This window comes from Globicephala melas, chromosome 11 (genome assembly GCF_963455315.2).
Source record: "Globicephala melas chromosome 11, mGloMel1.2, whole genome shotgun sequence".
NCBI lineage: Eukaryota > Metazoa > Chordata > Mammalia > Artiodactyla > Delphinidae > Globicephala > Globicephala melas.
In genome coordinates, this window is record NC_083324.2 from 31,962,793 (window position 1) to 31,987,746 (window position 24,954).

The window sequence follows — 24,954 nt, forward strand, 5'->3', positions numbered from 1 at the left end:
GATTGCGAGCTTGGGCCTCCGAGGCGGCGGAGGTGGGTTTTACTGCGCCCCTCGGGCGCCAGCCGTGCTTCCGCGCGTTTGGTTGTAAATCGTAGGGGACAGTCTTCCCCCAGCAAGGCGTACGTCTCCTGGAACCAGAGCCTCGAGTGAGGACAGCACTGGGGAATTTGGGGCTGTTTGACTACTCCCGCAACGTTTTTCGTCAGAGACCATGAAGGAGACCTCCCTGCTGGCGCCTTCTTTAGTTTCCTCAGATTATAACCTTCCCAAACCTGCCTGAAGCGTCCAGTTTCCCCTCTCCAGCAAAATGGTGCTGGCTAACTCAGATCTGAGCGATCAGTTGTGTCGTTAACTTGGCTTTCTGGTAAATTCGTGGACAGTAGTCTCCGTAAGATTTTTTTCTGAGCACTTACATATCAGTATATTCAGTTAAAAACATGACTTTGCTGCCAATTCGTCAGTTCTTACCTGGCCTTGAGAGACTGACATGCCACAATTCAGACTTCCATATTTCCTATAAATCACAAAACATCTTTTTAAAGTCAGGGTGCACTGATTTATTATGCTGGTAACTGATTAGCATTTCTGTTAAAGTTTTGGAAGAATCTTTAAATAGCTTCTTCAGCCTCTAACTTTTTTTACAGGAAAGAAAAGTGAAGCTCTACTTCTAGAACTCGGTCTGGATTAGAACTTCTGCCTCTTTTGTCCATCTCTATATGTCCACATTCCTTAGAGAAGAATCATTATACAGAGAAAATGACAGAATCACTAGTGTCTTCTAAATAGCCATTAATCCCACCAATCCATCCCATTTTCATTCAAGAAGTATAAGAAATGCTGAATAAAAATTATTAGTTGCCCGATTCCACAGATAAATTGGAATAAATCCAGGTACAGTGGAACAAATCCAAATACAGTAACGGGAATGGAAGTTACTTATTTTAAACTCAAATACTAGATTTTACCATGATCTCTTGAAGGACAAATAGAATCAAGTTTTTAAAGTTTTACCAGGTAGACTTGCAGTATAGTTTCACAGAATAATCCTTAGATTTCAATAAACTTTCAATAAGAGCTCTCCCCTTAGATTGTTTATCAACTAGTCACCCTGTAGAAGAGATCTTTAGTTTTTGAAAGGTGGTTTGGAGTCAGTTCTTAGAGTGTTACTGGTTCCCAGCTGCTTGGATGTACCCGGCATCATACAGATCTCAGCAATACAACTCTGGCCTTCGACATTTCTCGTCTATCAGCACAGTGGCATGCAACCTGGCTATAAAGAAGGAAGACTTTCAGGGTAAGTAACATTCTTGGTTGAACTGTAATTAGATTGTAAGTGAAGAAGAAGAAAGTTAGTGACAATTGATAAGAATCAGGAGTAAATGATACGTGAATACAAAGTGAAGAAGAGTTATATGGTGCAGCTGAAGGGGTTCGGCCAGTTAACTTGGCCAAACTAAATAATTCTAATGAAAAATTATCTTAGGTATCTGAATTATCTGGGTGGGGTATTATCATCAAGTTAAATGGTTTCCTTTTTTGTATGTTACGTGCACCTAAACTGTGCAAGGATTCTCAAGAGGCTATTATATTATCAGAGAGAGGCAAGGAATTCTTGCCAGGCTCAGCTGATTAAAAAACAAAGCAAACAAAAACAACTTCACGTTCAATTGGGTGGAGAGGCAGTTTAGTCAAATTATAAAGCTAGAAAGAATCTTAAAAGGCTTTCCATTTGGATCCTCTAGCTTTAGGCTACTGTTCACTCTGCTCAACCAGAAAAACGATTGTATTTCCTATTTTAAAACACCTCTAAAACTGCAGAATTGCAGTCTCCTTTGATAACCAGTTTAAGTTTAATCAGCCTAAGTTCTGTATAGTTGACCAAACTCGGTTCCTTTTATACAGGAAATGAGGCTTGTTCAGAGAATGCTTCAAGGTTTACTGGAGCCTTGTGTGGGTAGCATAGTAAAAGCTGGCTAGCAGGTTAATTTTATGGAAGGCAAGGCAGCTTTAAACAACATCCACCAAAGAATTCATTGAGACGTTTCACAATATAATTTACAACAAAAAGACATACAGTCTTGTAAGTAGATTTGTTAATTATTAGTCTCCTAAAATTATATTTGATCTTCTTATAATTAAGTTTTTACATGATACCTCTTGAAGTTCTGGTCTGCGGTATATAATAGGAAAGAATCCAACAACCCAAATGACACTGGTGCTTTACCTTTTAAAATTATCCCCTTAGGTTAGTGGTTACCAGACTTATGCACACATAAAAGTCATCTGGGGGAGGTTGTTAGAATGCAGATTACTGAGCCCAGCTGAAGATTCTGATGCAGTAGGTCAGAGGTAGGACTGGGACTCTCCCAGGCGAATCCAAAGCAGGTCATCCTCAAACCACATGTTGAAAAACTCTATCCAAAATGGAAAATAACCATTTCCCTTTACCAAATAACCTTGTATTTTAGAAAATTTAAAGGGTCAAGTAAATATTTAGGAAAGAGTCTTTGTTTCCAGCTGAGGATGGTGAGAGGGGCACCATTTCCAGAATCACCTAGAGAGCTTGGGAATCTTCCCACTTACAAACATCCCCTGAAAGACTCCATCAATCTGAAATTCTGGGGTAATTCATGCTCATTTTGAGAGTATAATATATAATGCAAATAATTCTAGATGTTACCTAATAAATCACTCCTTAATGAGACTCACTTTAACAGATAATTCAGCTGTTTTCTTAGCATTCAGCTGAGATGAACCAAATTCAAGAAATGAGTATATTAATTGATATTTTGGGAACCTGAGTCATTCCATCGACTCTAAAACATTTGAACCAGTGGTCGAGTGGGGAGAAGCTTTGGGCAATTGGGGGGTAGAATCGAAAGTTCTGAGGAGTGTGTTCCAAAAGAGGTGGGTGGGCAGCCAGGACCAACTGATTCTTCATTGTGCCCATTGCAAACCACCCTCTAGTCTTTGACCTTAATATTAATGTTGCTTTTGCTCTTTGCCACAGCATCCTTAGATTGCAAATTTGTGGCTAAAACATAAATCCTTGGAAAGGCAAATTCCATAGCTTCTACTTTCTTGACTGTGAAAAGAATGAAACTTTATTTCTAGGATAATTGTATATGCCTGTTTCTTTTATGGTTGCCTTGATTCATTTTTGGAAGATGAGGACATTGTAAACTAATTTCTTTGACCAAGCCAAGAACTGTGAAACCAAGCAGCATCATTCCTGTTTCTGTTGGGAGGTGAATAAATACATGGGCGTGAGCTCATAGACATGGACTGTGGAGCCAGCCTAGCTGGCTTTGAATCCTGGCCTCACTCTTTACTAGTTCTGTGACTTGAGTCAAGTTACTTAACTTCTCTGTGTCTCCATTTCGTCATCTAAAAAATGGGGCTTAATATAGAGAACCTACATGATAGAGTCGGGAAGATGATTAATGAGCTTTCAGAATAGTGCTGGGCCCAATAAGCATCCAGTAAAAATCAGCTAAGTGTTCCCTTCATGATTTACCAATATTAAATGTTTCAGTGCTTTTAAGGCAGCTTTCATTTTCTTCATTTCTCCCTCTTTATCATAACTAAAGAAGCCAATATTTTCTAAATCAGAAGATTGTCCTCATTGTCTTAGAGAATCCTGATACTATTTTAAATAATATTACCGTTACCCTTGCTAGTGTTTTATCACTTTGATCTAGGGGCTTTTGTGGTCAAATCAAAAAATTTTTAATCAATATATATATATATTGTGATATTCTGGAGAAATGGTGTAGGTACCAAACCAGCAAAGGCTATTACCCTGTTTCTGGTTTTTGGTTTTTGGCAGTGTGGGGAGGGGAGATGCCCTCAGATTAAAAGATATAAGATCTTCACGACATTCCTACTTCCCAGAAGTTCTGGGGAGCAATAGGCAAGTCAGTGGAGAAGAGATTGCTCTTAGAGAAACCAATAAGTCCCATGACAGGTTAATCACTGAAATCATTTTACTTTCTATGGAACCACAGAGGGCAGTGAAAAAACAGTTACAGAGAATTGATTAAACCAGTACTGTTTATATCATGGCTGATGCAGAGAAGTCTCAGAGTTAATCAGGACATCCTTCTAAGAACACTAGGTGGTGCTCTGAATTTAGTTTTAGGATTCAAACTACCTCAGGAAATGGCTGTCGTCATTCAACAAATATTTATTAGGTAATGAACAAAATATTCGAAATCTCTGCCTTTGCGGAGCTACCGTTTAGTGGAGATGGTAGGAAGAGAGACAATGAAAAATAAACATAATATGTAGTATTAGAACTATATCAGTAGTATATTAGAAAGTGGGGAGCGCTATGGAAAGCAACAGGGAAAATGGGATGAGGGGCAGTTGCAATTTTAAATAAGCTTGTCAGAGTAGACTTCATTGAGAAGGTGACATCTGAACAAAAACTTGAGTCACTGGAGTGAGCAATGGGGACATCTGAGGAGAAGGTGTTCCAGGAGAGGAACAACCTGGCAGACGCCCTAATCCCTAAGGCAGGAGTGGCTGGCTATTTTGAGAATTGCATAGAGATCAGGGTGGCAGGAAAGGTGTGAGGATTTTGGATAAAAACACCTTTATTTATTTTTTTAATATTATTTGTTTTTGGCTGTGCCGGGTCTTAGTTGTGGCACGTGGGATCTTTTTTCAGTTGTGGCATGTGGGCTTCTTAGTTGCAACATGCGGGCTTCTTAGATGCAATATGCGGACTCTTAGTTGTGGCACGCGGACTCTTAGTTGCAGTGTGCATGTGGGATCTAGTTCCCCTACCAGGGATCGAACCCGGGGCCCCTGCATTGGGAGCACAGAGTCTTACCCATGGGACTACCAGGGAAGTCCCAAAAACATCTTTAACTGAGGTTGTGATTTGAAACAAATGTTGGAGAAACTGTATACATTAGTGATATGAGATATCATAAATCGTGGGCAAATTAACATTGTCTTAAGTAAACTCAATACTTTATGAGATGTATTCGTTTAAAGGAAAAATTACATGAGTGATTTAGCTAAGTCATGTTCTATATACAGGGTCAAAAGTAAAGTCTTAATAACAGAAGACAATGATTTCTTGTAAAAACAGCTGTATGTTTTTTTCTCTTCCCTTTCTGAATAATTCAGCCCTAAAGCCATTAGGTGTGGCTAAATAAAGTAGGAGTCTATGCAGGGTGGGTAGGCATGGGGGGCTCAGAACGGGGTGTTGGAGCCAGCAGGGGCGAGGAGGGCGTCCTCACAAAGGGGCACCCTGGTGTGGGGTGCCAGAGCCCATGCAAGGTGAGCCCCCTCATCTACATAGGGGGGCGTCAGAGCACAAGGTGGGTAAAAACAGCATTTTGGTTGGAGGGGCAGCCCCCAAGCAGCAGGATGTTGGAGCAAATGTGGGGTGAGGGTGCCTGAGAGGGCTGTTTCGGAGTCCAAGCATGATGAGGAGGGCTTTTGTTCAGGTTGGAAGCCTGCTGCAGGACTTCAGAACACAAGGGGTGTGGAGAATATCCATGAAGAAGGGCAGCCTAGTGCAGGGTCTCAGAGTCCCAGTGGGGTGAAGAAGGTATCCACACAGAGTGCTTGGGTGTGCGGTGTCAGAACCCAAGCAGGGAAAGAAGGTCTTTTGTGCACCTAGGTTAGGTTATTGGTACTCTAGTGCAGTAAGGAAGGCTTCCATGAAGTAGGGCAGCCTGGGACGAGGCATCAGAGCTCAAGTGAGGAATTAGGGCATCTTTGCGGGGAAGGAGTGGTAGCAATGGCAGTTTGGTTACACAGGGGGATAGATGCAATAGGTAAATATATTGAGGATAAGGGAAGCCAGATTTCTCACTGTCAGAGAAGGGAATTACAGATATGGAAAGGGGGAAATTTTAGAAAGAATCCTCTGGTATGAGACTGGAATTAGAGGTGTGTATGTGAACTCACAGATTTCAATAAATGTATAGGAGTAAACTGGATGTAAAGTGCGTATATGTCACATACCTGCATGTGTTTCTTAGCTTTTTCATCGAGAAGGCTTGTGAGCAGAGATGCCCCAATAACAATGAATGCACATCTGAGTCCATATCTTGGCTTCCAAACCCCATTCTCCGTTAAAAAGAACTAGGGCTCCTTGGAGAAATGGCTGACACAAGGGCTAGAGCAAGAAAAGAACAAGATGTGCCTGAGACATCTTGTTGTGCTAGAAAGTAGAAAGTGCTCAAAACTGATGTGTCAAAAGAACACAGAAGTCAGCTTGAAGGGGGATCCCATTAGCCAAATCAGGGGACATTTCAACGTCACAATAAATAATGAGATTCTAACTCATTAAATAAAATAGGAGAGACTTCTCCAGTGGCGCATTGGTTAAGAATCCGCCGGTCGGGCTTCCTTGGTGGCGCAGTGGTTGAGAGTCCATCCGCCTGCCGATGCAGGGGACACGGGTTCGTGCCCCAGTCCGGGAAGATCCCACATGCCGCGGAGCGGCTGGGCCCGTGAGCCATGGCCGCTGAGCCTGCGCGTCCGGAGCGTGTTCTCGGCAACGGGAGAGGCCACAACAATGAGAGGCCCGCATACCGCAAAAAAAAAAAAAAAAAGACTCCGCCTGCCAAGGCAGGGGACACGGGTTGGAGCCCTGGTCCAGGAAGATCCCACATGCCGCAGAGCAACTAAGCCCATGCGCCACAACTACCGAGCCTGCGCTCTAGACCCTGCGAGCCACAACTACTGAAACCCGCATGCCTAGAGCCCGTGCTCCGCGACAAGAGAAGCCACCACAATGAGCAGCCCACGCAATGCAATGAAGAGTAGCCCCTGCTCACCGCAACTAGAGAAAGCCCGCGCGCAGCAACGAAGACCCAACACAACCAAAGATAAATAAATAAATAAATAAATAAAATAGGAAACCATGAGTCCCTGCTGATATAAAGAAGTGAATAAATAGAAAGTTTGTTGAGGAACAAAATATTTACATAGGCTTAAAATACCTCGCTAAATATTTACATAGGCTTAAAATACCTCGCCAAAAAAATACTACGTTATAAAGGTGAAAAGAGTAACTTTATAGTGGGAAAACCTGGCAGATGCCATCTTAATCAAATGCTCAAAGTTAAAATCACCAGTAATGAGACAAATCAAAATTATGTGCTACCTGCTAGGAAATGAGAACACAACATCACTTTTGTGTCATCCTGCCAAAGATGCTTAACCTGAATCTAATCATGAGGAAACCTCAGACAAACCCTAAATGAAGGACTTTCTACAAAGTAACTGACTGTAATGTTCAAAAGTGTCCAGGTCATGAAAGTCAAAGAAATACTAGAGGATCTGTTGCTGAGTGGATGAGACTAAAGTAACACAATTGATGGCAGTTTGTAATTCTGAACTGGATCCTTTCACTGTAAAGGATGTTATTTGGGACAATCGTGAAATTTGAATTGGGTTTGGTGATTAGGTGGTAGTGATGTATCAGTGTTAACTTCCTGACTTTGATGATTTTATTGTGATTATTTAGGTGAATGTCCTTGTTTGCAGGAAAACACACTAAAGTATTTAGGGGTGATGGAGCATGATGTCAGCATGTCAGCAACTACTCTCAAATTGTTGGAGAGAAAAGTTTTTTGTACTATATTTGCAACTTTTCTGAAAGTTTAAGATTCTTTCAAAATTAAATAGAAAATATTAAAATGAAAATTGGTGCATAGATATATTCATGAATAGACCAATGACATGATATGTTGCTAAATTGTTTATTTTTCCCTTAAAGTTTTTTCAGATTTTAAAGAGAAATTATTAAGTAAATAGATGTCATGGCTGTTGGCAGGAAGAAAGCGTAGTTCCTGGAGAGGGGTATGACCTCAGGGTACTCAAAGTAAAATATTCCAGAGATGATTTTTGCTCTTTTCTGCCCTGCCCCCCATACATATGTCAGCTTTAATGGGGACCCAAACACTGCCGAGAATTCTCAGGTAGTACTTATGTGAAAGGATCCAGTGGTAACCACGACACCTGCCTTATTTGATTATAACCTTTTAGAAATATGTATTTATTTTAAGGCAATTCCACTAATATCTGAGTTGCTAGATTTCTGAAATGTTATTTCCAGTTATCTTCTAGTACTAAAATGAACTCATTTATTTAGGTTATATATGTGAGCTGTATAACAATAATGTTTACTATTCCAGATAAAATCCCCTAAAGTATTTTTAGAATCTTTATCATTTAACTTGCATGCTGCCAATTTTTCATCAGTTTTTTACTTTCTCAATCTGGGAACTATATTTTAATTCTGAGGTAATTCAGTTTGCTAAATACTTTGTCATTTGTTTATATGATTAGAAATACAGTTTTCAAGTGGTAAACTCTCCTTCATCTCTGTTCCCTCTGTTAATGATGTCATTATCCATTTGGTCACGTAAGCTAGAAATATGGGAATCAGGTTCACTTTCTCCCTCTTACTCCCCTCAACAGACACACACACACACACACACACACACACACACACACACACACACACACACACACACACACACACACACACACACACACCCTATACCTGACTGGCCTTCATTACGTTGCTTTTCTCTGACCTTTTCTTGAAACATCTCTACCTGAAGACATCTCTGAAAAGCCTTCATAGTAACATTGATAATGGTAATAAATGATAGCAAGCAGTTTACATAATGTTTACTATGTGTCAGGTGTTACTTCAAGGGCTTTGCAAGTATTATCTCATTTCATCCTCAATTAGGTACTATAATTATCCCCATTTAATTATAGAGGAAACTGAAGCACAGAGATGCTAAGTTACATGCCCAAGGTCACATAGTTAAAAAAAGGCACAGTGCTGGAATTTGGACCGAAGTAGTATGACACCAGAGTTGGGCTCTTACCACTCCTCAGCCCTTCTCAGTCTCACTCAAGTGATCTGGACCCTTTTCTGCTCCCATAGCCTCTTGTGCACACATCTTTATTATATTCTTATATTGAAATTTTGTATTTATTGATTGGTGTTCCTAGAAGAATGAGAGAATTTTGTTATTTATACTTACAAAAGTAGAGAAAATAATGAACCCACATTACTATATTTCTATTCATTAGAGACAATGAATCCACATATACCCATCAGTCCAATGCAGCACTTATCAACATTTTGCAACACTTGCTTCAATTACCTTTGTTTTCTTTCTGGGTTTTCCTGAAGTATTTTCATTTCTTTTTTTTTTATAATATAAAATTTTTTTAAAAATTATTTATTTAATTTATTTATTTTGGCTGCATTGGGTCTTTTTTGCTGTGTGCAGGCTTTCTCTAGTTGTGGCGAGCAGGGGCTACTCTTCGTTGCGGTGCGCGGGCTTCTCATTGCGGTGGCTTCTCTTGCTGCGGAGCACGGGCTCTAGGCACGCAGGCTTCAGTAGTTGTGTTGTGTGTGCTCAGTAGTTGTGGCTCACGGGCTCTAGAGCGCAGACTCAGTAGTTGTGGCGCACAGGCTTAGTTGCTCTGCGGCATGTGGGATCTTCCCGGACCAGGGCTCCAACCCGTGTCCCCTGCATTGGCAGGCGGATTTTTTTTTCAGATGTTGGGGGTAGGAGTTCATTTATTTATTTTTGCTGTGTTGGGTCTTTGTTTCTGTGCAAGGGCTTTCTCCAGTTGTGGCAAGCGGGGGCCGCTCTTCATTGCAGTGCACGAGCCTCTCACTATCGCGGCCTTTCGTTGCGGAGCGCAGGCTCCAGACGCGCAGGCTCAGTAGTTGTGGCTCACGGGCCCAGTTGCTCCACAGCATGTGGGATCCTCCCAGACCAGGGCTTGAACCCGTGTCCCCTGCATTGGCAGGCAAATTCTCAACCACTGTGCCACCAGGGAAGCCCGGCAGGCGGATTCTTAATCACTGTGCCACCAGGGAAGCAAGCCCTCCTGAAGTATTTTCAACCAAAACCCAGAAACCTAAAATTTCAAATTCTGAAATTTCACCTGTATATACTTAAGTGGAATATCTTTTAGAAGGGCATTTAAAAAAATATAACCATAATCTCATTATCACACTGAACAAAATTAATATTAATGACTACCTTCTTGATCATGAGTTTCTTGAGGGCAGAAATCATTTCATCCCCTGGTTACCTAGTACATCCCTGATATATGCTGGAGTTTAATAAATGTTTGTTGTGATTCAAAAGGTTGTTTTTAAGTTGATAAGAACCATGACATTTATCCTCCAGAAACAATGTTATAAATAACAATCAGGTTCTCAGGTTAACTGACAACTCTCATTTAATCTACAATGATTAGATTAAATGGCACTAACGTGTAGGCCTGAGCCCCTGGGAGCCTTAAATCCTAAACTATTTTATCTTTGATTATTGAGTCTGGGGAAATCCTGAGTCTAATTTAACCTAGCCCTGAGTTTTCTTGTTCCCACTGTCAATCTGGGGAGGACATAAAGACAAGGGCTAGATTGGGTGGGAGTGTTCATTGGTAAAGATTTCTTAGAAGGAAATATGGCAGAATCCAGCGAAAAAATAATATATTCTTTTTTTTCATAATAAATTCTGGTTTATTTTTGGGTGATAAAGAAATAATATATTCTTCAAAGAAACTTTTTCATGGAAATACTCCTGCGTATGTGCTAACAAGGTAGTCATTGTTTGTTATAGTTTAAAAAATTGGAGACAAACGTAAGTGCCATTATCAGGGGTATAGTTCAATGAATTATGGTTCTTCCACTTGATGTAGCACCAAGCAGCTGTTGAAGAATGAGGTAGAGCTGTGTGTGCTGATGTCATGTCTTGTCAGTGTGGGGGAACCACATTGCAGAATAGTATGTGTGTCTGACTCCATGTGGATGAAAACGTGTGTGCATGCATCTACCTCTTTATGTCAAGGCATTCTAAAAAGACAGGAAGGAGCAGCACTAAACTGTTAATGGTGGCCAGTGGGTTGGAGAGTAAAAATGGGGTAGAATTGAAAGGGACTATCATATTTTACTCTATGTACCATAGTATTAAATGAATTTTTTTAAAAATAGAAATGTATCAGAGTTTTAGATGATTTTACATCAAATTTTTAAAATCAAGGGCTTGATGTATGCAAGGCACTACACTGAAAACAATTTTGACTGATTTGAAAGTGTAAAAATATGAAACTATACTCTTGAGGTTGAGAAGAGCAAAGCCTAAAATGTTTTCTAAATGTTATAAATAGAGTGAACTTATTCTACAAGTCTTTATTTAATATCTCCTGTTTGATGGGCACTGTGAGCCGTGCTGGGAGAGACAGAAGTGTGTGAAATAGTCCCAACTCTCCTGAACCTTGTAGCCACTGGGAAATATACCATGTGTCTCAAGTTACAATGATGGCTGAGGAGGGCCTGAGGAATGACAGAGTGTCACAGATATGAATTGTGCCTCAGGATTTTTAAATTTTAAGCTCAGATTTTAAAAATGAATCCCCCATCTCACTTTTTATTTAATTATAGTTTCAGAATGTCATAATGTCTAATTTGTGGATTACCCTGGAGTCATACATAAGTAGTTCATAGAAAACTGGGACTACTTTTACACATTAAAAAGCAATGACAACAGTAGTAAACACACAGAATTTACATTGCCTGTCCAGCTTACAAATGTCACCTCTTCCTAGTCCCATCCATCCATCCATCTATCCATCCATCCGTTTATTCACTCATTCAACAAATATTTATTGAATGTCTGCTTTAGCGTTGCTCTAGGAGATACTGTATGTGTAATAGTAAAAAATAAAGTATTTTATTTTAGAAAACACATTTTAATATTTAAAAATACTGAGGGTCTCAAATAGAACAGTGTAATTCCTGTGCAGAAGTAAGGGGCAAATGTCATTAAAGCTTTGCTTATTGCATTTCTTTCTTATTATGCTCACAGGCTGATTTTATTTCTTATTATGCTATGACTGGATTTTAAAAATCTCTGCCAAAACACCTAACACATTGGGCATTTTTCCTGATAGTTAATGATTTGGGACTTAATAGAAATACATAATTAGAAAATAAATGTTAGCAAAGCCTGAGTTGATTTACAAGTTACTAAAGCAAAATAAAACATAAACCTCTCAACTTTTACTTCACCTTGAACATGTAGATGTTTAAAATATAGGCTGTCCAATTTTACAATTCCTAAAGTCTCTTCAGTGTCAATGTGTCAGGCTTTTATTTCTCATCTCAAAATAATTGTTGAAAGATATTGAGGATTGATCATAAGCAAGATTTCACAACCTTTTTCTTTCTTTTTAACTTTTTATTTTATATTGGAGTATAGTTGATTAACAACGTTGTGTTAGCTTCAGTTGTACAACAAAGTGATTCAGTTATACATATACATGTATCTATTCTTTTTCAAGTTCTTTTCCCAATTAGGTTCACAACCTTTTTCTTAATGGATCAGTACACTTTGATGTTTATATCATGAGATCATTGGTGAAGATGTTACAGTGGCCATTAATTGATAAAATCAATAGAACAGGGAATTTGGAGATAGAAAAGTCAAGGCTCTGCCGCTGCTATTTGGTGACTTCTGCAAATTACAACTGAACTCTCAGTTTGTTTTCTCAGCTACCAAATAGTGGAGGATTTATTAAAGGATTAAGCACAAATACACTAAAAATGCTTTAAAAGCTATAAATCACTACAGATATTTTGTGTTTGTATTCATTATAACATTACTCTAGATAAACAGCACTTATTAGAAACCAACAGTAGACATTATATTAGTGGTGAAACAGTATTCTCATGTCAGGAACAAAACAAGTATGTCTGTTTTCATCATCACTATTTTCAACATTGTTCTGTACTTCTAGACCAGCGTTGTCCAACAGAACTTTCTGCGGTGATGGCAATATTCTCTGTCTGTGCTGTTCAATATAGTAGCCACTGGCCACAAGTGGCTACGTAAATGTAAATAAATTACAGGAGAATTAAATTTAAAATTTAATTGCACCAGCACTTGCACTAGCCACTTTTCAAGTGCTCATTAGCCACATGTGGCTAGTGGCTACCATATTGGATAGTGCAAACACAGAACATGTCTCTCATTTTAGAAAACTTTATGGGACTAGAAGTTCTATTTGTTTACAATTATAGAATAATGTTTAATTATTACCACATATCTATCCATCCACCAATCTATTTTATTTTTTATGCATTTTAAAGTTACAGACATCAATATACTTCTCCCCTAAACTCTTTAGCATGTGTATCATTAACTATAGTTCAGCACTCATTTATGCTTCAACAGATAAAATTTTACATACAGTGAAGTGCATAAATCTTAGAGTATTAATAATTATTGACAAGTGAATACATCTGTGTAATCCAAAACCTAGCAAGATATAGAACGTTACCATCACCCCCCATGTTTCCTGATTCTTCTTCCCATTCATTCTCTGCCTCCAACTCCAAATTCTGATTTTTTCAATATAAACTAGTTTTGTCTGTTCTGGAACATCACATCAGTAAATCAAACTTCACGTATTCTTTTGTATAAGGCTTCTTTGACTTATAATGTTTTTGAAATGCTTTTGAAATTCATCAGTGTTTTTCCATATATTGATACTATATATCAATACCTTTATATTGTTGAGTTGTATTCTACTATTGTATTATACCATAGTTTATCTGCATTCCTGCTGATAGACACCTAGTTGTCAGTTTGGGCTATTATCAGTAGAGCTTCTGTGAATATTCTCATGCAAGTCTTTTTGTGGACCTGTTTTCATTTTTCTAGGAATGGAATTGCTAGATCATAGCATAAGTATATGTTTGTTTGCTGCTAATGTATGGGATTAAATTGATTTTTGTATATTTACCTTTATAGTATGACTTCGCTAAATTCACTTATTAGTTTTAGTAGCTTTTGTAGATTCTTAAAAGTTTTCTATTGTAAACAATCATGTCATCTGTGAAAAGAGACCCTTTACTTCTTCCTTTCTGATCTATATAATCTTTATTTCTTTTTCTTTCTTTATTGCACTGGTGTTCAATAGAAATGGTGAAAGTGACCATCCTTGCTTTGTTCCTTATCTTAGGGAGAAAACATTCAATTTTTCACCACTAAATAGTATGTTAACCGATTATTTCTATAGATGCCCTTTATCAGATTGAGAAAGTTACTTCTAATCCTAATTTGCTGAAAAAAAATTTTTTTTAATAAATTTATTTATTTATTTTTGGCTGTGTTGGGTCTTTGTTGCTGCGTGTGGGCTTTCTGTAGTGGTGGCAAGCGGGGACTGCTCTTTTTTGCGGTGCGCCGGCTTCTCATTGTGGTGGCTTCTCTTGTTGCGGAGCATAGGCTCCAGGCGCGCGGGCTTCAGTAGTTGTGGCACATGGGCTCAGCAGTTGTGGCTCGGGGGTCTAGAGCACAGGCTCGGTAGCTGTGGCGCACGGGCTTAGTTTCTCCACAGCACGTGGGATCTTCTCAGACCAGGGATCGAACCCGTGTCCCCTGCGTTGGCAGGTGGATTCTCAACCACTGCGCCACCAGGGAAGTCCCAAGATTTTCTTTAAATGTTTGATAAACTTCACCAGTGAAGTTATCTGGGCCTGAAGTTTTCTTTGTGGGAAAGAATTTGATAACCAAGTCAGTTTCTTTAATAGATATAGAACTAGGCATGTTTTCTATTTCATGCTGTCTCAGTTTTGGTAATCATATATTTTTCGAGATACTTGCCTATTTCATGTAAGTTGTTGAATTTACTGATATAAAGTTGTTCATTATATTCTTTTATCTTTTTAATGTCTGCAACTTCTGTAGTGATATCACCTCTTTATTCCCAATATTGGTAATTTGTGTTCTATCTTTTTTTCTTGACCAGTCTACCTACAGGTTCTCCCTTCCCAGTTTTTTTTTTTTTTTTTTTTTGGAGTATAGTTGATTTACAATGTTGTGTTAGTTTGTGCGGTACAGCAAAGTGAATCAGTTATACATATACCTATATCCACTTTTTTTTTTTTTTAGATTCTTTTCCCTTATATGCCATTTACAGAGTATTGAGTAGAGTTCCCTGTGCCCAGTTTTTTTTATGAGGAGCTTTTTAGATAAATTATCTAGTGCTGTATAAATCACCCAAAGCTTAGTGGTTTAAAAAAGTAGTATTCATTTAATACCTCTCACAGTTTCTCTAGGTCAGGAATTCAGGAGTGACTTGGATACCCAGTCCTGTCTTGGAGTCTCTGTTAATATTGTGATCAGGTGTCATTTGGGACTTCAGTCATGTGAAGACTTGAGTAGGGCCAGAGGATTCACTTCCCAAGTGACTCATTCACATAGCTGGCAAGTTGGTGTTGACTATTGACAGGAAACCTCAGTTCCTCTCCATGTTGGCCTCTACACATGTCATGGTAGCTGGCCTCATGTGCTTGCCAATCTTTGATTGTGAGGTTATATTTGCTTACTTTTAATCTGTGGGAATCCTGTGGACCTAAATTAGGGAGGCTTTCTTCCAGAGAGAATTTGGTCTGCTTTTGCCAGGAACCATTACTGAAGTGGCCTGAAGTAAGAGAGTTCAGTTCGGTGCCCCCCCGCCCCCGTCTACCGCTAGCCTGAGGATTAGAATCCTGGTTTCAGTGATGCTAAGGATTTTTCCCTTGTGGGTTACCTCGTATTTATCATTTGTTTACTGATCACTGCTCCCAGTTCTGATTTCATTTCTTGGTTGTTGGGTTTTTATTGTTTTGTTTGGTGAACAAACAAAATTTCCCTTACTTATGGGGATCTCAGCAATGTATTTGAAGGTATTTTTTACCCAGGATCTAATTGTTTTGTAGTTGAAGGGTCTTTCAAGGAATATGGTCCAGCATATTGCTAGAACAGAAATATCCCATTCACTCTCCAGTTTACTTCAAGTCTGGCTTTTTTCTTTACCCTCCAGTTTGCCAAGGTTGACAGTAACCCCCTTGTTAACAAACCTAGTATATTTTCACTCAGCCTCTCAGCAGTATTGACACAGCTGACCATTCATTTATTCTTTCATCTAGTATGAGCCGAGTACTGTTTTGGATGCTAGAATGAACAGAACAGACAAAAATTCTAGAGATAGGAAACAGGCAGTAAACAATAAACATAATAAACAGATATATAAGGGACTTCCCTGGCAGTCCAGTGGTTAAGCCTCCATGCTTCCACTGCAGGGGACATGGGTTCGACTCCTGATCAGGGAATTTAGATCCCGCACGCTACGCTGTGCTGGCACAAAAAAAAAACAACAAAATCAAAACAACAACAAAAAAGGATATATAAAAAGTCAAAAGGTAGTAAATGCTTTTAACAAAAATTGGAGCAGGGCAGAGGGCCTCAGGAATCCTGAAAGAGAGGTTGAAATTTTTAAAGGGGCAGGAAGAGTAAGCCTTATTGAGAAAATGATATTTGAGGAAATACTTGAAGGAGGTAACAGAGTAGTCCATGAGGATATGTGAAGGAAGAACATTCTAGGTAGTGAGAACAACCAGTGTAAACTCCTGAAGCAGGATTGTGCCTGTGTTTTCAGGAAGAGGTCCAGTGTAGCTGGAACAAAGTGAGCATGGGAGATGTAATAAGAGGTAAGATCAGATAGGGAAGGGGGGCTGGCAAATCATGTCAGAGCCTGTAGGACACTATAAAGACTGACTTTTACTGAGATGGGAAGCCATTTTTTGAGCAGAGTTATGATATGAACTGACTTTTTTTTTTTCTGCCACACTGCACGGCTTGCAGGATCTTATTCCCAACCAGGCAACCAGGGATTGAACCCGTGCCCCCTGCAGTGGAAGCACAGAGTCCTAACCACTGGACAGACAGAGAATTCCCTGAACTGACTTGTTTTTAAATGATCCCTCTGGCTGTTTACTGTGTTGATAGAAAGCCATAGGAGATCAAGGATGGGAAGGAGATCAAGGAGATCAGGAAGACCACTTGAGATGCTATTGTAGCCATCTTTCTCGTTGATCCTTTTTCCTCTCTTGGGTCAATTACTGTATCTCCAGATTTTTCTCTTGCCTTGCTAGCTGTTTCCTTCTCTAGTTCCTTCTCCAGCATATCTTCTCCAATTTCCAAATGTTGGAATACCTCAGACTTGGTCCTAAGATCCTTCTTGTATCTAGGTCCATTCACTGGTGATCTCATGCAAACCTCTAGATTTTAATGGCTTTAATACCTATGATTTATGCTTGTAATGCACAAACTTGAGAGATTCAGCCCGGAGCTCATACTCATAAACCCAGTAGCCTACTTGCTATCCAAACTTGAACTCTTCACTTCTTGCCAAACCTTTCCTCTCCTAATCCAGGCTTTCACACCCCAGTAAATGACACTATATTTGCTCAAGCCAAAAAACAGTCATCCTTAATGCCTCTCTTTCCTTCATTTCCACCAGTCCATCAGCAGGATGTGTTTTTCTATCCCTGAATGGATGAGCTATTTCCTCCACAATGCTATGTGTCAAATAACTTCAAAAATCTCAATGGTTTAAACAACGAATATTTATTTTTCTCACTCACAGTACTGTAGGTCGGTTGGTGTTTGGCTGAGTTTGCCTGGGCTTGGCCTACTTGACTGCAGGCCGCAGGATGGGTTGGGATCTGTGTGTTCATTCTGGGACTCAGGCTGAGGGGCAGCAGCTACCCCAGGGATGACCACATGGTGATATCAGAAGCTCGGGAGGGAAAACCAGTCAGCTGGCACATTTCAAGCTTCTGCTCACATCACTTCCCATTGGCTGAAGCAAGTCACATAGACAAGCCTAAAGCTAAGGAGTGGGAAGTACACTATATCCACTATGAGGCCACAGCAAGGGGGTGGCTGTATAGTATATTATGGGGATTGAAGAATTGGTACTAATTATTCAATTACTCAGTCTCCCACAACCTCCTGAAGAATTGTATCCCTCCCCAAATCCGCTATTAGCCTTCATCTCTTGCCCCAGACAGCTATCTCTGTTTTCATCATACCTAGAACAATGCCTGGCATTAGTATATGCTCAGTAAAAAGGTATTGAATAGGGCTTCCCTGGTGGCGCAGTGGTTGAGAGTCCGCCTGCCAATGCAGGGGACACGGGTTCGTGCCCCGGTCTGGGAAGATCCCATATGCAGCGGAGCGGCTGGGCCCGTGAGCCATGGCCGCTGAGCCTGTGCATCCGGAGCCTGTGCTCCGCAACGGGAGAGGCCACAACAGTGAGAGGCCCGTGTACCACAAAAAAAAAAAAAAAAAAAGGTATTGAATAAACAACTCCCAACTGATCTTCCTGGTTACATTCATCACTCTTCAGTCTCTTTCTACGTAGCAGCCAGGGTGGGGTTTTAAAACCATAAGTCCTATCTATGATATAATAAAAAGAAATATATTTGGCCTTTGTCCCAAGTTCCAGGCACACAGCTACTAAATTTCTTGAGTAATAAGAGTGATAGGAGCATCTTTTATTCTAATGACATGACTCTTGGTGGGTTCTAGATAGCTTCAAGGTGGGGGCTGGTTGCCAGAAAGACCAAACCTAGATTAGAGGCTTGTAATTTTCAGCCCCACCTCCTAACCTCAGGGGAGGGGAGAGGGGCTGGAGATTGAGATCAATCACCAATAGCCAATGATTTATTCAGTCTTGCCTATGCAATGAAACTTCCATAAAAACCCCTAAAGGGGGCTTCCCTGGTGGCGCAGTGGTTGAGAGTCCGCCTGCTGATGCAGGGGACGTGGGTTCGTGCCCTGGTCCGGGAGGATCCCACATGCCGTGGAGAGGCTGGGCCCGTGAGCCATGGCCGCTGGGCCTGCACGTCCGGAGCCTGTGCTCCACAGCGGGAGAGGCCACAGCGGTGAGAGGCCCGCGTACCGCAAAAAAAAAAAAAAAAAAAAAAAAAACCCCTAAAGGATAGGGTTCAGAGAGCTTCCAGGGTGGCGAACACATTGAAATGGTGTTCACTGGGAGGGTGGTGTGCCCAGAGAGGGCATGGAAGCTCTCTGACCTTTCCCCCGTACCTTGCCCTATACATCTCTTCCGTTTGACTGTTTCCGAGTTGTATTCTTTATAATAAACTAGTAAACATAAGCAACATGCCTTCCTGAGTTCTGTGAGCCATTCTAGCAAATAATTGAACCTGAGAAGTGGGTCGTGGGAACCCCAGATGTACAGTCGGTTGGTCAGAAGTACACGTGGCAACTTGGGACTTGCAAACTAGTTTCTAGAGTGGGGGCAGTCTCGTGGGACTGAGCCCTTAACCTGTGGGGTCTGCACTAGCTCCAGGTAGTGTCAGAATTGAATTGTAGGACACCCTGTTGATGTCTGCAGAGAACTGGAGAATTGCTCGGTGTGGAAAAACCCATACACATTTGGTGTCAGAAGTGTTGTGAGTAAAAACAGCTCAGACTATCATATTAGTCCCAACTTAAAACCCTGCCGTGGGTTCCCTTTGCTCTTGAACTCCTTACAATGGTCTTTATAAAGGCATCTCTTATCCAGCCAGGCCTGGCTCTCCAAACAATAGCATCTGGTACCACTCACTTCTCTCTGGCTAACTGCCCTTTTCTTCCTCAAATATTCCAATGCTTTTCAGCTGCAAGACCTTTGTACTTGCTGTTCCTTCTGACTGGAATGCTTTTTCTCAAGATCCTGGCATGCTAGCTTTCTCTCATCCTCAGCTTCAGCTAAAATGTCACCTCCTTAGAGAGGCCTCCGTGACCATCAATACTTAAAGACTCTCTTCCCATTCCACCTCTACCCCTGTTATGTTTTATCACCATCACCTTGTTTATTCCTTTCATTGAGTTTATCACTCTCTAAAATTACCTTGTTTTGTTTATCACTAATCTCTAGCACCTAGAATGGTATCTGGCACAGGTTAAGTGCTATGTAAAAATTCATTATATGAGTATATGAGAAAACATTTCCTCCACATTTTAAAAGAAATTATTTGCTATCTTTTATTTCCATCTACTCATCCATATATAAAATGTTATAAGTAAGTCCAGATAAAATCAACTCAGGAGAAATAAAAATATTGCAATGTTTGTGTTCGTAAAGAAGAAATTAGGGACTGGAGTTGCTTCAGCCTGTGTTGTGGCATCCTTGAAACTTGTGCCTCTAGGACACTAATCTGTGGGGTTGAAGGTCTCAGTGAGGCCTCCTTCCACCTCCCTTACCTGACTTACCTTTTCTCTTTTTCCATTCTCATCCCTAGTTAATGTACGAGATTATTTACTTATTTACAATTATTATTTGTTGCCTGTCTCCCCACTCCCACGCCCGCTGTGAGCTTCATGGGCACATGAAGGCAAGGATCCTATTCTGTTTTTTCTGGTACTCAGTAGATGTTCACCCAACTGCGGGATGAATGGATGAATGCATGAATGTTTCAAAGGAGAGAAAGGAATCTGGGAGGTTCTGAATCAATCTCTTCCTCCAAGTCTTCCCAGAGTAAGGTCACCCTTACCATTGCACAGTCTACCTCCCAAGACACTACAGGCAAAACCTCCACAAGGTATAAATGTTTTACTAGTTTATTCATTGTCAGGATGGCTTTACTTGTATATTTATAAATCTATCTTGTGTGCCTGCTGATGCTTTGTGTGTGGATCCTTTATTCACTCTAGAGCTAGTGTAAGGAGGAATTTAGCTTGGTATTTATGACATTGTGATAGGAAGTGACATCATGATAGGGCAAAATCTGATGAAGTTGAGCTCAGTCCTGTAGAGGCTGTTTCCTCTATGACACAGACTACTTTTCCTCTTCCCACAAGAAAAGCCTAATAGTTGTTTAAATGCTGGATAAAGCTGAGCAGTTAAATTTATCATCAAGAAGGTATTGGAAGAAGAGGAGCAGGAGAGTACAAGAACTAAAAGTGTCACAACTTTGGTAGGAAGTGGCCACTTCAGAATCTTCCCAATTAGCAGGTCTGTTTCTCTTTTAATTTCATGTTTTCTTAGGATGATGACATTAAAATATTCTGTTCTTGGTTATTTTTCACAAACCTTATTGTCCTCATGAAAACCCTCCAGTCCCTCAAAATATCAACAGAGAGAAATTTTTCTTTAAAAGATAAACTGTTTTTTTTTCTTTGAAACAACTATGTTGGGAGAGAAATTCTTCCTTTAGTTTCAATAGTCATACTTTTTAGTTGCTTGGAGGCGGTTACATATGAATCTTCATATAAACTTGTATCTCTCTCATTTAAAAGAAAAGATGAAAGAAGAGAATTAGCTCATTAATTATTTAAAATACTTGGTGCAACTGTTCCTTATGAATTAATCGAGGCACTTGGAAGACAATTAAACTCAGTGTTAATAACATTGCCAACCTTTTCCAGTATGCTGCACTCCAAATACTATTGTGTTTTCATTGACAACATTCACTATTACATATGCATGTGAAAAACAGGCCTTTTCATCAGAATTACTATAATAGCATTAAGGGATTATTATTTTTTCCAATTTCTTTGGAAGAAAATTCACTTAAATTAGATTATTTATTACTTGACTGCTCTCCTTTCTTGCCTGTATTAGGTAACTGGAGTTCATGAAAGTATAAACTTCAGAATAAAAAGCATGATTTTATACATTAATGATTTCAAATAAAAGAGGAGTGTTAGTCTGTGCATCACTTCTTTTCGAGAAAGTTAAGTCTGTGTTCTGCTTAGGAGAGATAACACTTTTTGTCCCTATACGTGGCCCCCCTGGTGTAACCATTAGTTGCTAATTACTTGCAAACAAATAAACAATTAACTCCTGGAGCTGCTGGCTGGACCAGTGTTCATTGACATGCTAAAACTTTCTAAAACGGGATTTTAATTAGTGACGTTCTAAATCCAGCCCCCATCGTCAGCGGAGCCATAAGGTGAACTGCAGGAAGGTTCAGCCCGGTACACGTGGGGCAGAGCCAGCCAGGGAGGAGTGGAGAGGCCAGAGCTATAGCTCTGTGCAGCCCACACGAGGATGTCTCCCAGCCTTCAAGAAGGTGCTCGGCTTGGGAAAAGCAAACCCCTGCCCTGCTCCTTTTCAATTGAGAGCATCTTAGGACTGGACCAGAAGAAAGACTGTGTTCCATCAATGAAACCCCACAGGCCCTGGGCAGAGACCTGCGGCTCTTCAGGTACGCCACAACTTAATTTTTAAAATTCTTTGTTAATTAGTTTGCAATGTTTAATTTGACCTTTTTTTCGTACTACATAGACTTAGAGAAAAACTGCAATTTCATCCAATTACATAATTGAAGAATCTAGCACTTTTAATGCCTCCAGCTGAGTCCTATGGGAAATAAAAAGAACATCGGCCTTAGATCCAAGTGGATATGAAGTTCACCCACAGGAAATGCCAAGAACCTTCATTTTCTTCAGAAGATCTCTGGGTGTATTTGCCATATCAGATATTCTAAATCTCTTTTCACTGAAAATTAAATGACATTCAGAGGCCAAAATATGTCCTCTATCAGCAAGGCAGGGTTTTCATTTTTGTTTGCTTTTTGGATTTTGGTCGATGAAAGGTCAGTTCTGTGAAACCCAGAAGAATTCTACTAGGAAAATTAAAGACAAGTTCCTGAAATTACTTCTTATAGAACTTTGTGGAATATAGAATTGGACATCTAAGGTGGGATTTATTTTTCTGTTTTTAGGGAAAGAGGTTAACCTATGTCTACATGTCCCGAGTCTTCCTAATGGGATCTCATTACCTTGTACTGTGGATCACTCAGTGCCGGAAGAAAGTGTTTTGAAATATGAAGATTACTTTTCACCCTCAGAAAGACTTTCTTTGAAAAGAGAGTTGAGTTGGTATAGAGGCCGAAGACCCAGAACCGCTTTTACTCAAAACCAGGTAGGAAGTTTTTTCAACCAACGATCGTAATACAAAGGCTTTAACTGACACCCTGTTGGGCAAAAGCCTATCCACCTTGGGATCTCAGTTTAGAATCCTTATTAATGAAACAATAGACTGTCTCTATCTCTCTCTCTTTAACAGTTTCTGGATAGTAATTTTTTTAAAAAAGGCATACAGATTAATTGCCCAAGATTTAAATGCAATTATGTTGCTATACAAATTAAAGTCTATTTTATGATAACATACCAAAGATCAACACTTTAAATAACTGTTTCCTTATTCTTAGATTGAAGTGTTGGAAAATGTCTTTAGAGTAAACTGCTATCCTGGCATTGATATCAGAGAAGACTTAGCTCGAAAATTGAACCTAGAGGAAGACAGAATCCAGGTAATTTTTTAATTTAGTTATTACTCGTGGTAATTAAAATGTTAAGAATAATAAAATAACATTTCTCAGATCTGTTTTCTTTTTCCTTAATTTTAGATCTGGTTCCAAAATCGGCGTGCAAAGCTGAAAAGATCCCATAGAGAATCACAGTTTCTCATGGCCAAAAAAAATTTCAACACAGATCTCTTGGAATAGATAGAAAACTAAACATGGGGAATTATCTTCCAATTGTGGAATATAAAGAATCAATGGGGATATCAAGTGTTAAAAATGTGATGTTTTCTTTTCTGTGTTTAATCTGAGTATTGTCTTTTTTTTCTGAAAATATATTGTAAATAATTACTATTATAACATGGTACCTATTATACTTGGGCACTTTTAGTTACAATAAAGGCCTTTCCTATATATTTTAATAAACATTTTCAGAAAAAGCCAGCTATTTTTTGTGAGCAAATTTAATCTAATAAATTAGTTTGCTAAAATCAGTAAACTCATGACTAATTGACTCCACAAATGGATTCCATTTACAAAATAATTCAAGTCAAATAATCTGAAGAATGGCACAAAGGTGTGATTTGTTTCAATAAGTTTCCTTCAACTGCATTTTGAAACATTATACTTAAATATATTAGTGTGATTTATTCGTGAATCTTTTGTTCCTTTTGATTTCTGGCAGAAAGCAGTGAGAATTTCTCACCATATATCAATACAAATCCGTATAGCATTCCAGTTTCAAGTTGTTTTTTTTTAAAGCAAAGTTATTATTGCCAAAGTAGAGATGTAAAATCATGAGTTGTCTTATTCATGCCATTAGTATTGCATTGCACAAAAGAACTGAGCTACAAATAAATGCAAATTTTAAAATGTTTTTCTAGTCCACTTAATGTTGTACTTTACTTGCATTCATCAAAGTAAGAATGATCATCTGGCTTGTATCTATTTCCAGTTTAGTGATTTCCAATCACCTGTATATTTTGTTACAAGTAATATATATGTTGACTGAGGAGGTAAGATAACTCTCCTGCCTTTTGTATATGTTCTGACATTGTCACTGGAAATAATCAGGGCACTTTCTGGGCCAAAACTGTATTTTCTTTGCATTTGCCACTGTACCTGCCAGTTAAAGACAGGAATAAGATAAGATGCGTCACAAGGGAGTCCTGCCACTGGAGATCTGGGTATTTATTTTCCAGTTAATTAACGGAAGGCCAAAGTGGGTGTTCTTTTTGATATGAGCTGGAGAACGCTGACTTTGTTTCCTGGAAGCTGTATTTCAAGTTTGCCCATTTGGATTGAATTCTCCCTTACTTGCCTTTTTTTCCTTCCTATTCCTCTGCCCTTCTTTTCTCTTCCGGTAATGACCAGAGTAGACTAATTCTTGTTGAATTATTGAGTCTCTGCCCATTATATATTTTTTTCTTTCATTTTTTAATTGCATGGAAAAGACTAGAGGAGTTTGTATCTTATTGCTGAGGAAAAGTACCATGACTCAGATTTTAGAGCTTTTAAAAAATCATTTTCTGAGAACAATTTGGGGTAGAGAGCTCTTTGTCCCAACAGCTGGTCAGCAGTAAGCTGTGCTTATCCTGTTTCACTATTGCTGAGATGGAGAGAGAGGAGGAAGAGAAGGGCAGCAGGGAAGTAACTGGAAGAGCAGAAGCATTAAATGTTTTCCAAGAAGTCTGTGCTGTCACCCTGTGGGGCCACTTTTTCTAACATAAAGAGCTGCTTTCAGTAATATTATAAAATTCAAAGCACTATTTATAAAATATATTAGTCACAATTTA

At 39.4% G+C, this 24,954-nt stretch overlaps 1 protein-coding gene across 4 annotated transcripts; it reads left to right on the plus strand.

The window, feature by feature from the left end:
* Positions 1-5: 5 nt before the first annotated feature.
* Positions 6-24,012, plus strand: HESX1 (HESX homeobox 1). 4 transcript variants are annotated; one of them, XM_060307892.2, is made up of 6 exons: positions 6-32; positions 645-1,294; positions 21,778-22,057; positions 22,577-22,776; positions 23,066-23,167; positions 23,264-24,012. In XM_060307892.2, the coding sequence occupies exons 3-6, from the start codon at positions 21,901-21,903 to the stop codon at positions 23,360-23,362; spliced, it is 558 nt and encodes a 185-aa protein (XP_060163875.1). In that variant the 5' UTR covers positions 6-32; positions 645-1,294; positions 21,778-21,900; the 3' UTR covers positions 23,363-24,012. The 4 variants fall into 4 exon arrangements, with proteins under 4 accessions (XP_060163875.1, XP_030723339.1, XP_060163876.1 ...); XM_030867479.3 differs by having other exon boundaries at positions 11-1,294; XM_060307893.1 differs by having other exon boundaries at positions 11-1,294; positions 23,237-23,345.
* Positions 24,013-24,954: the final 942 nt, after the last annotated feature.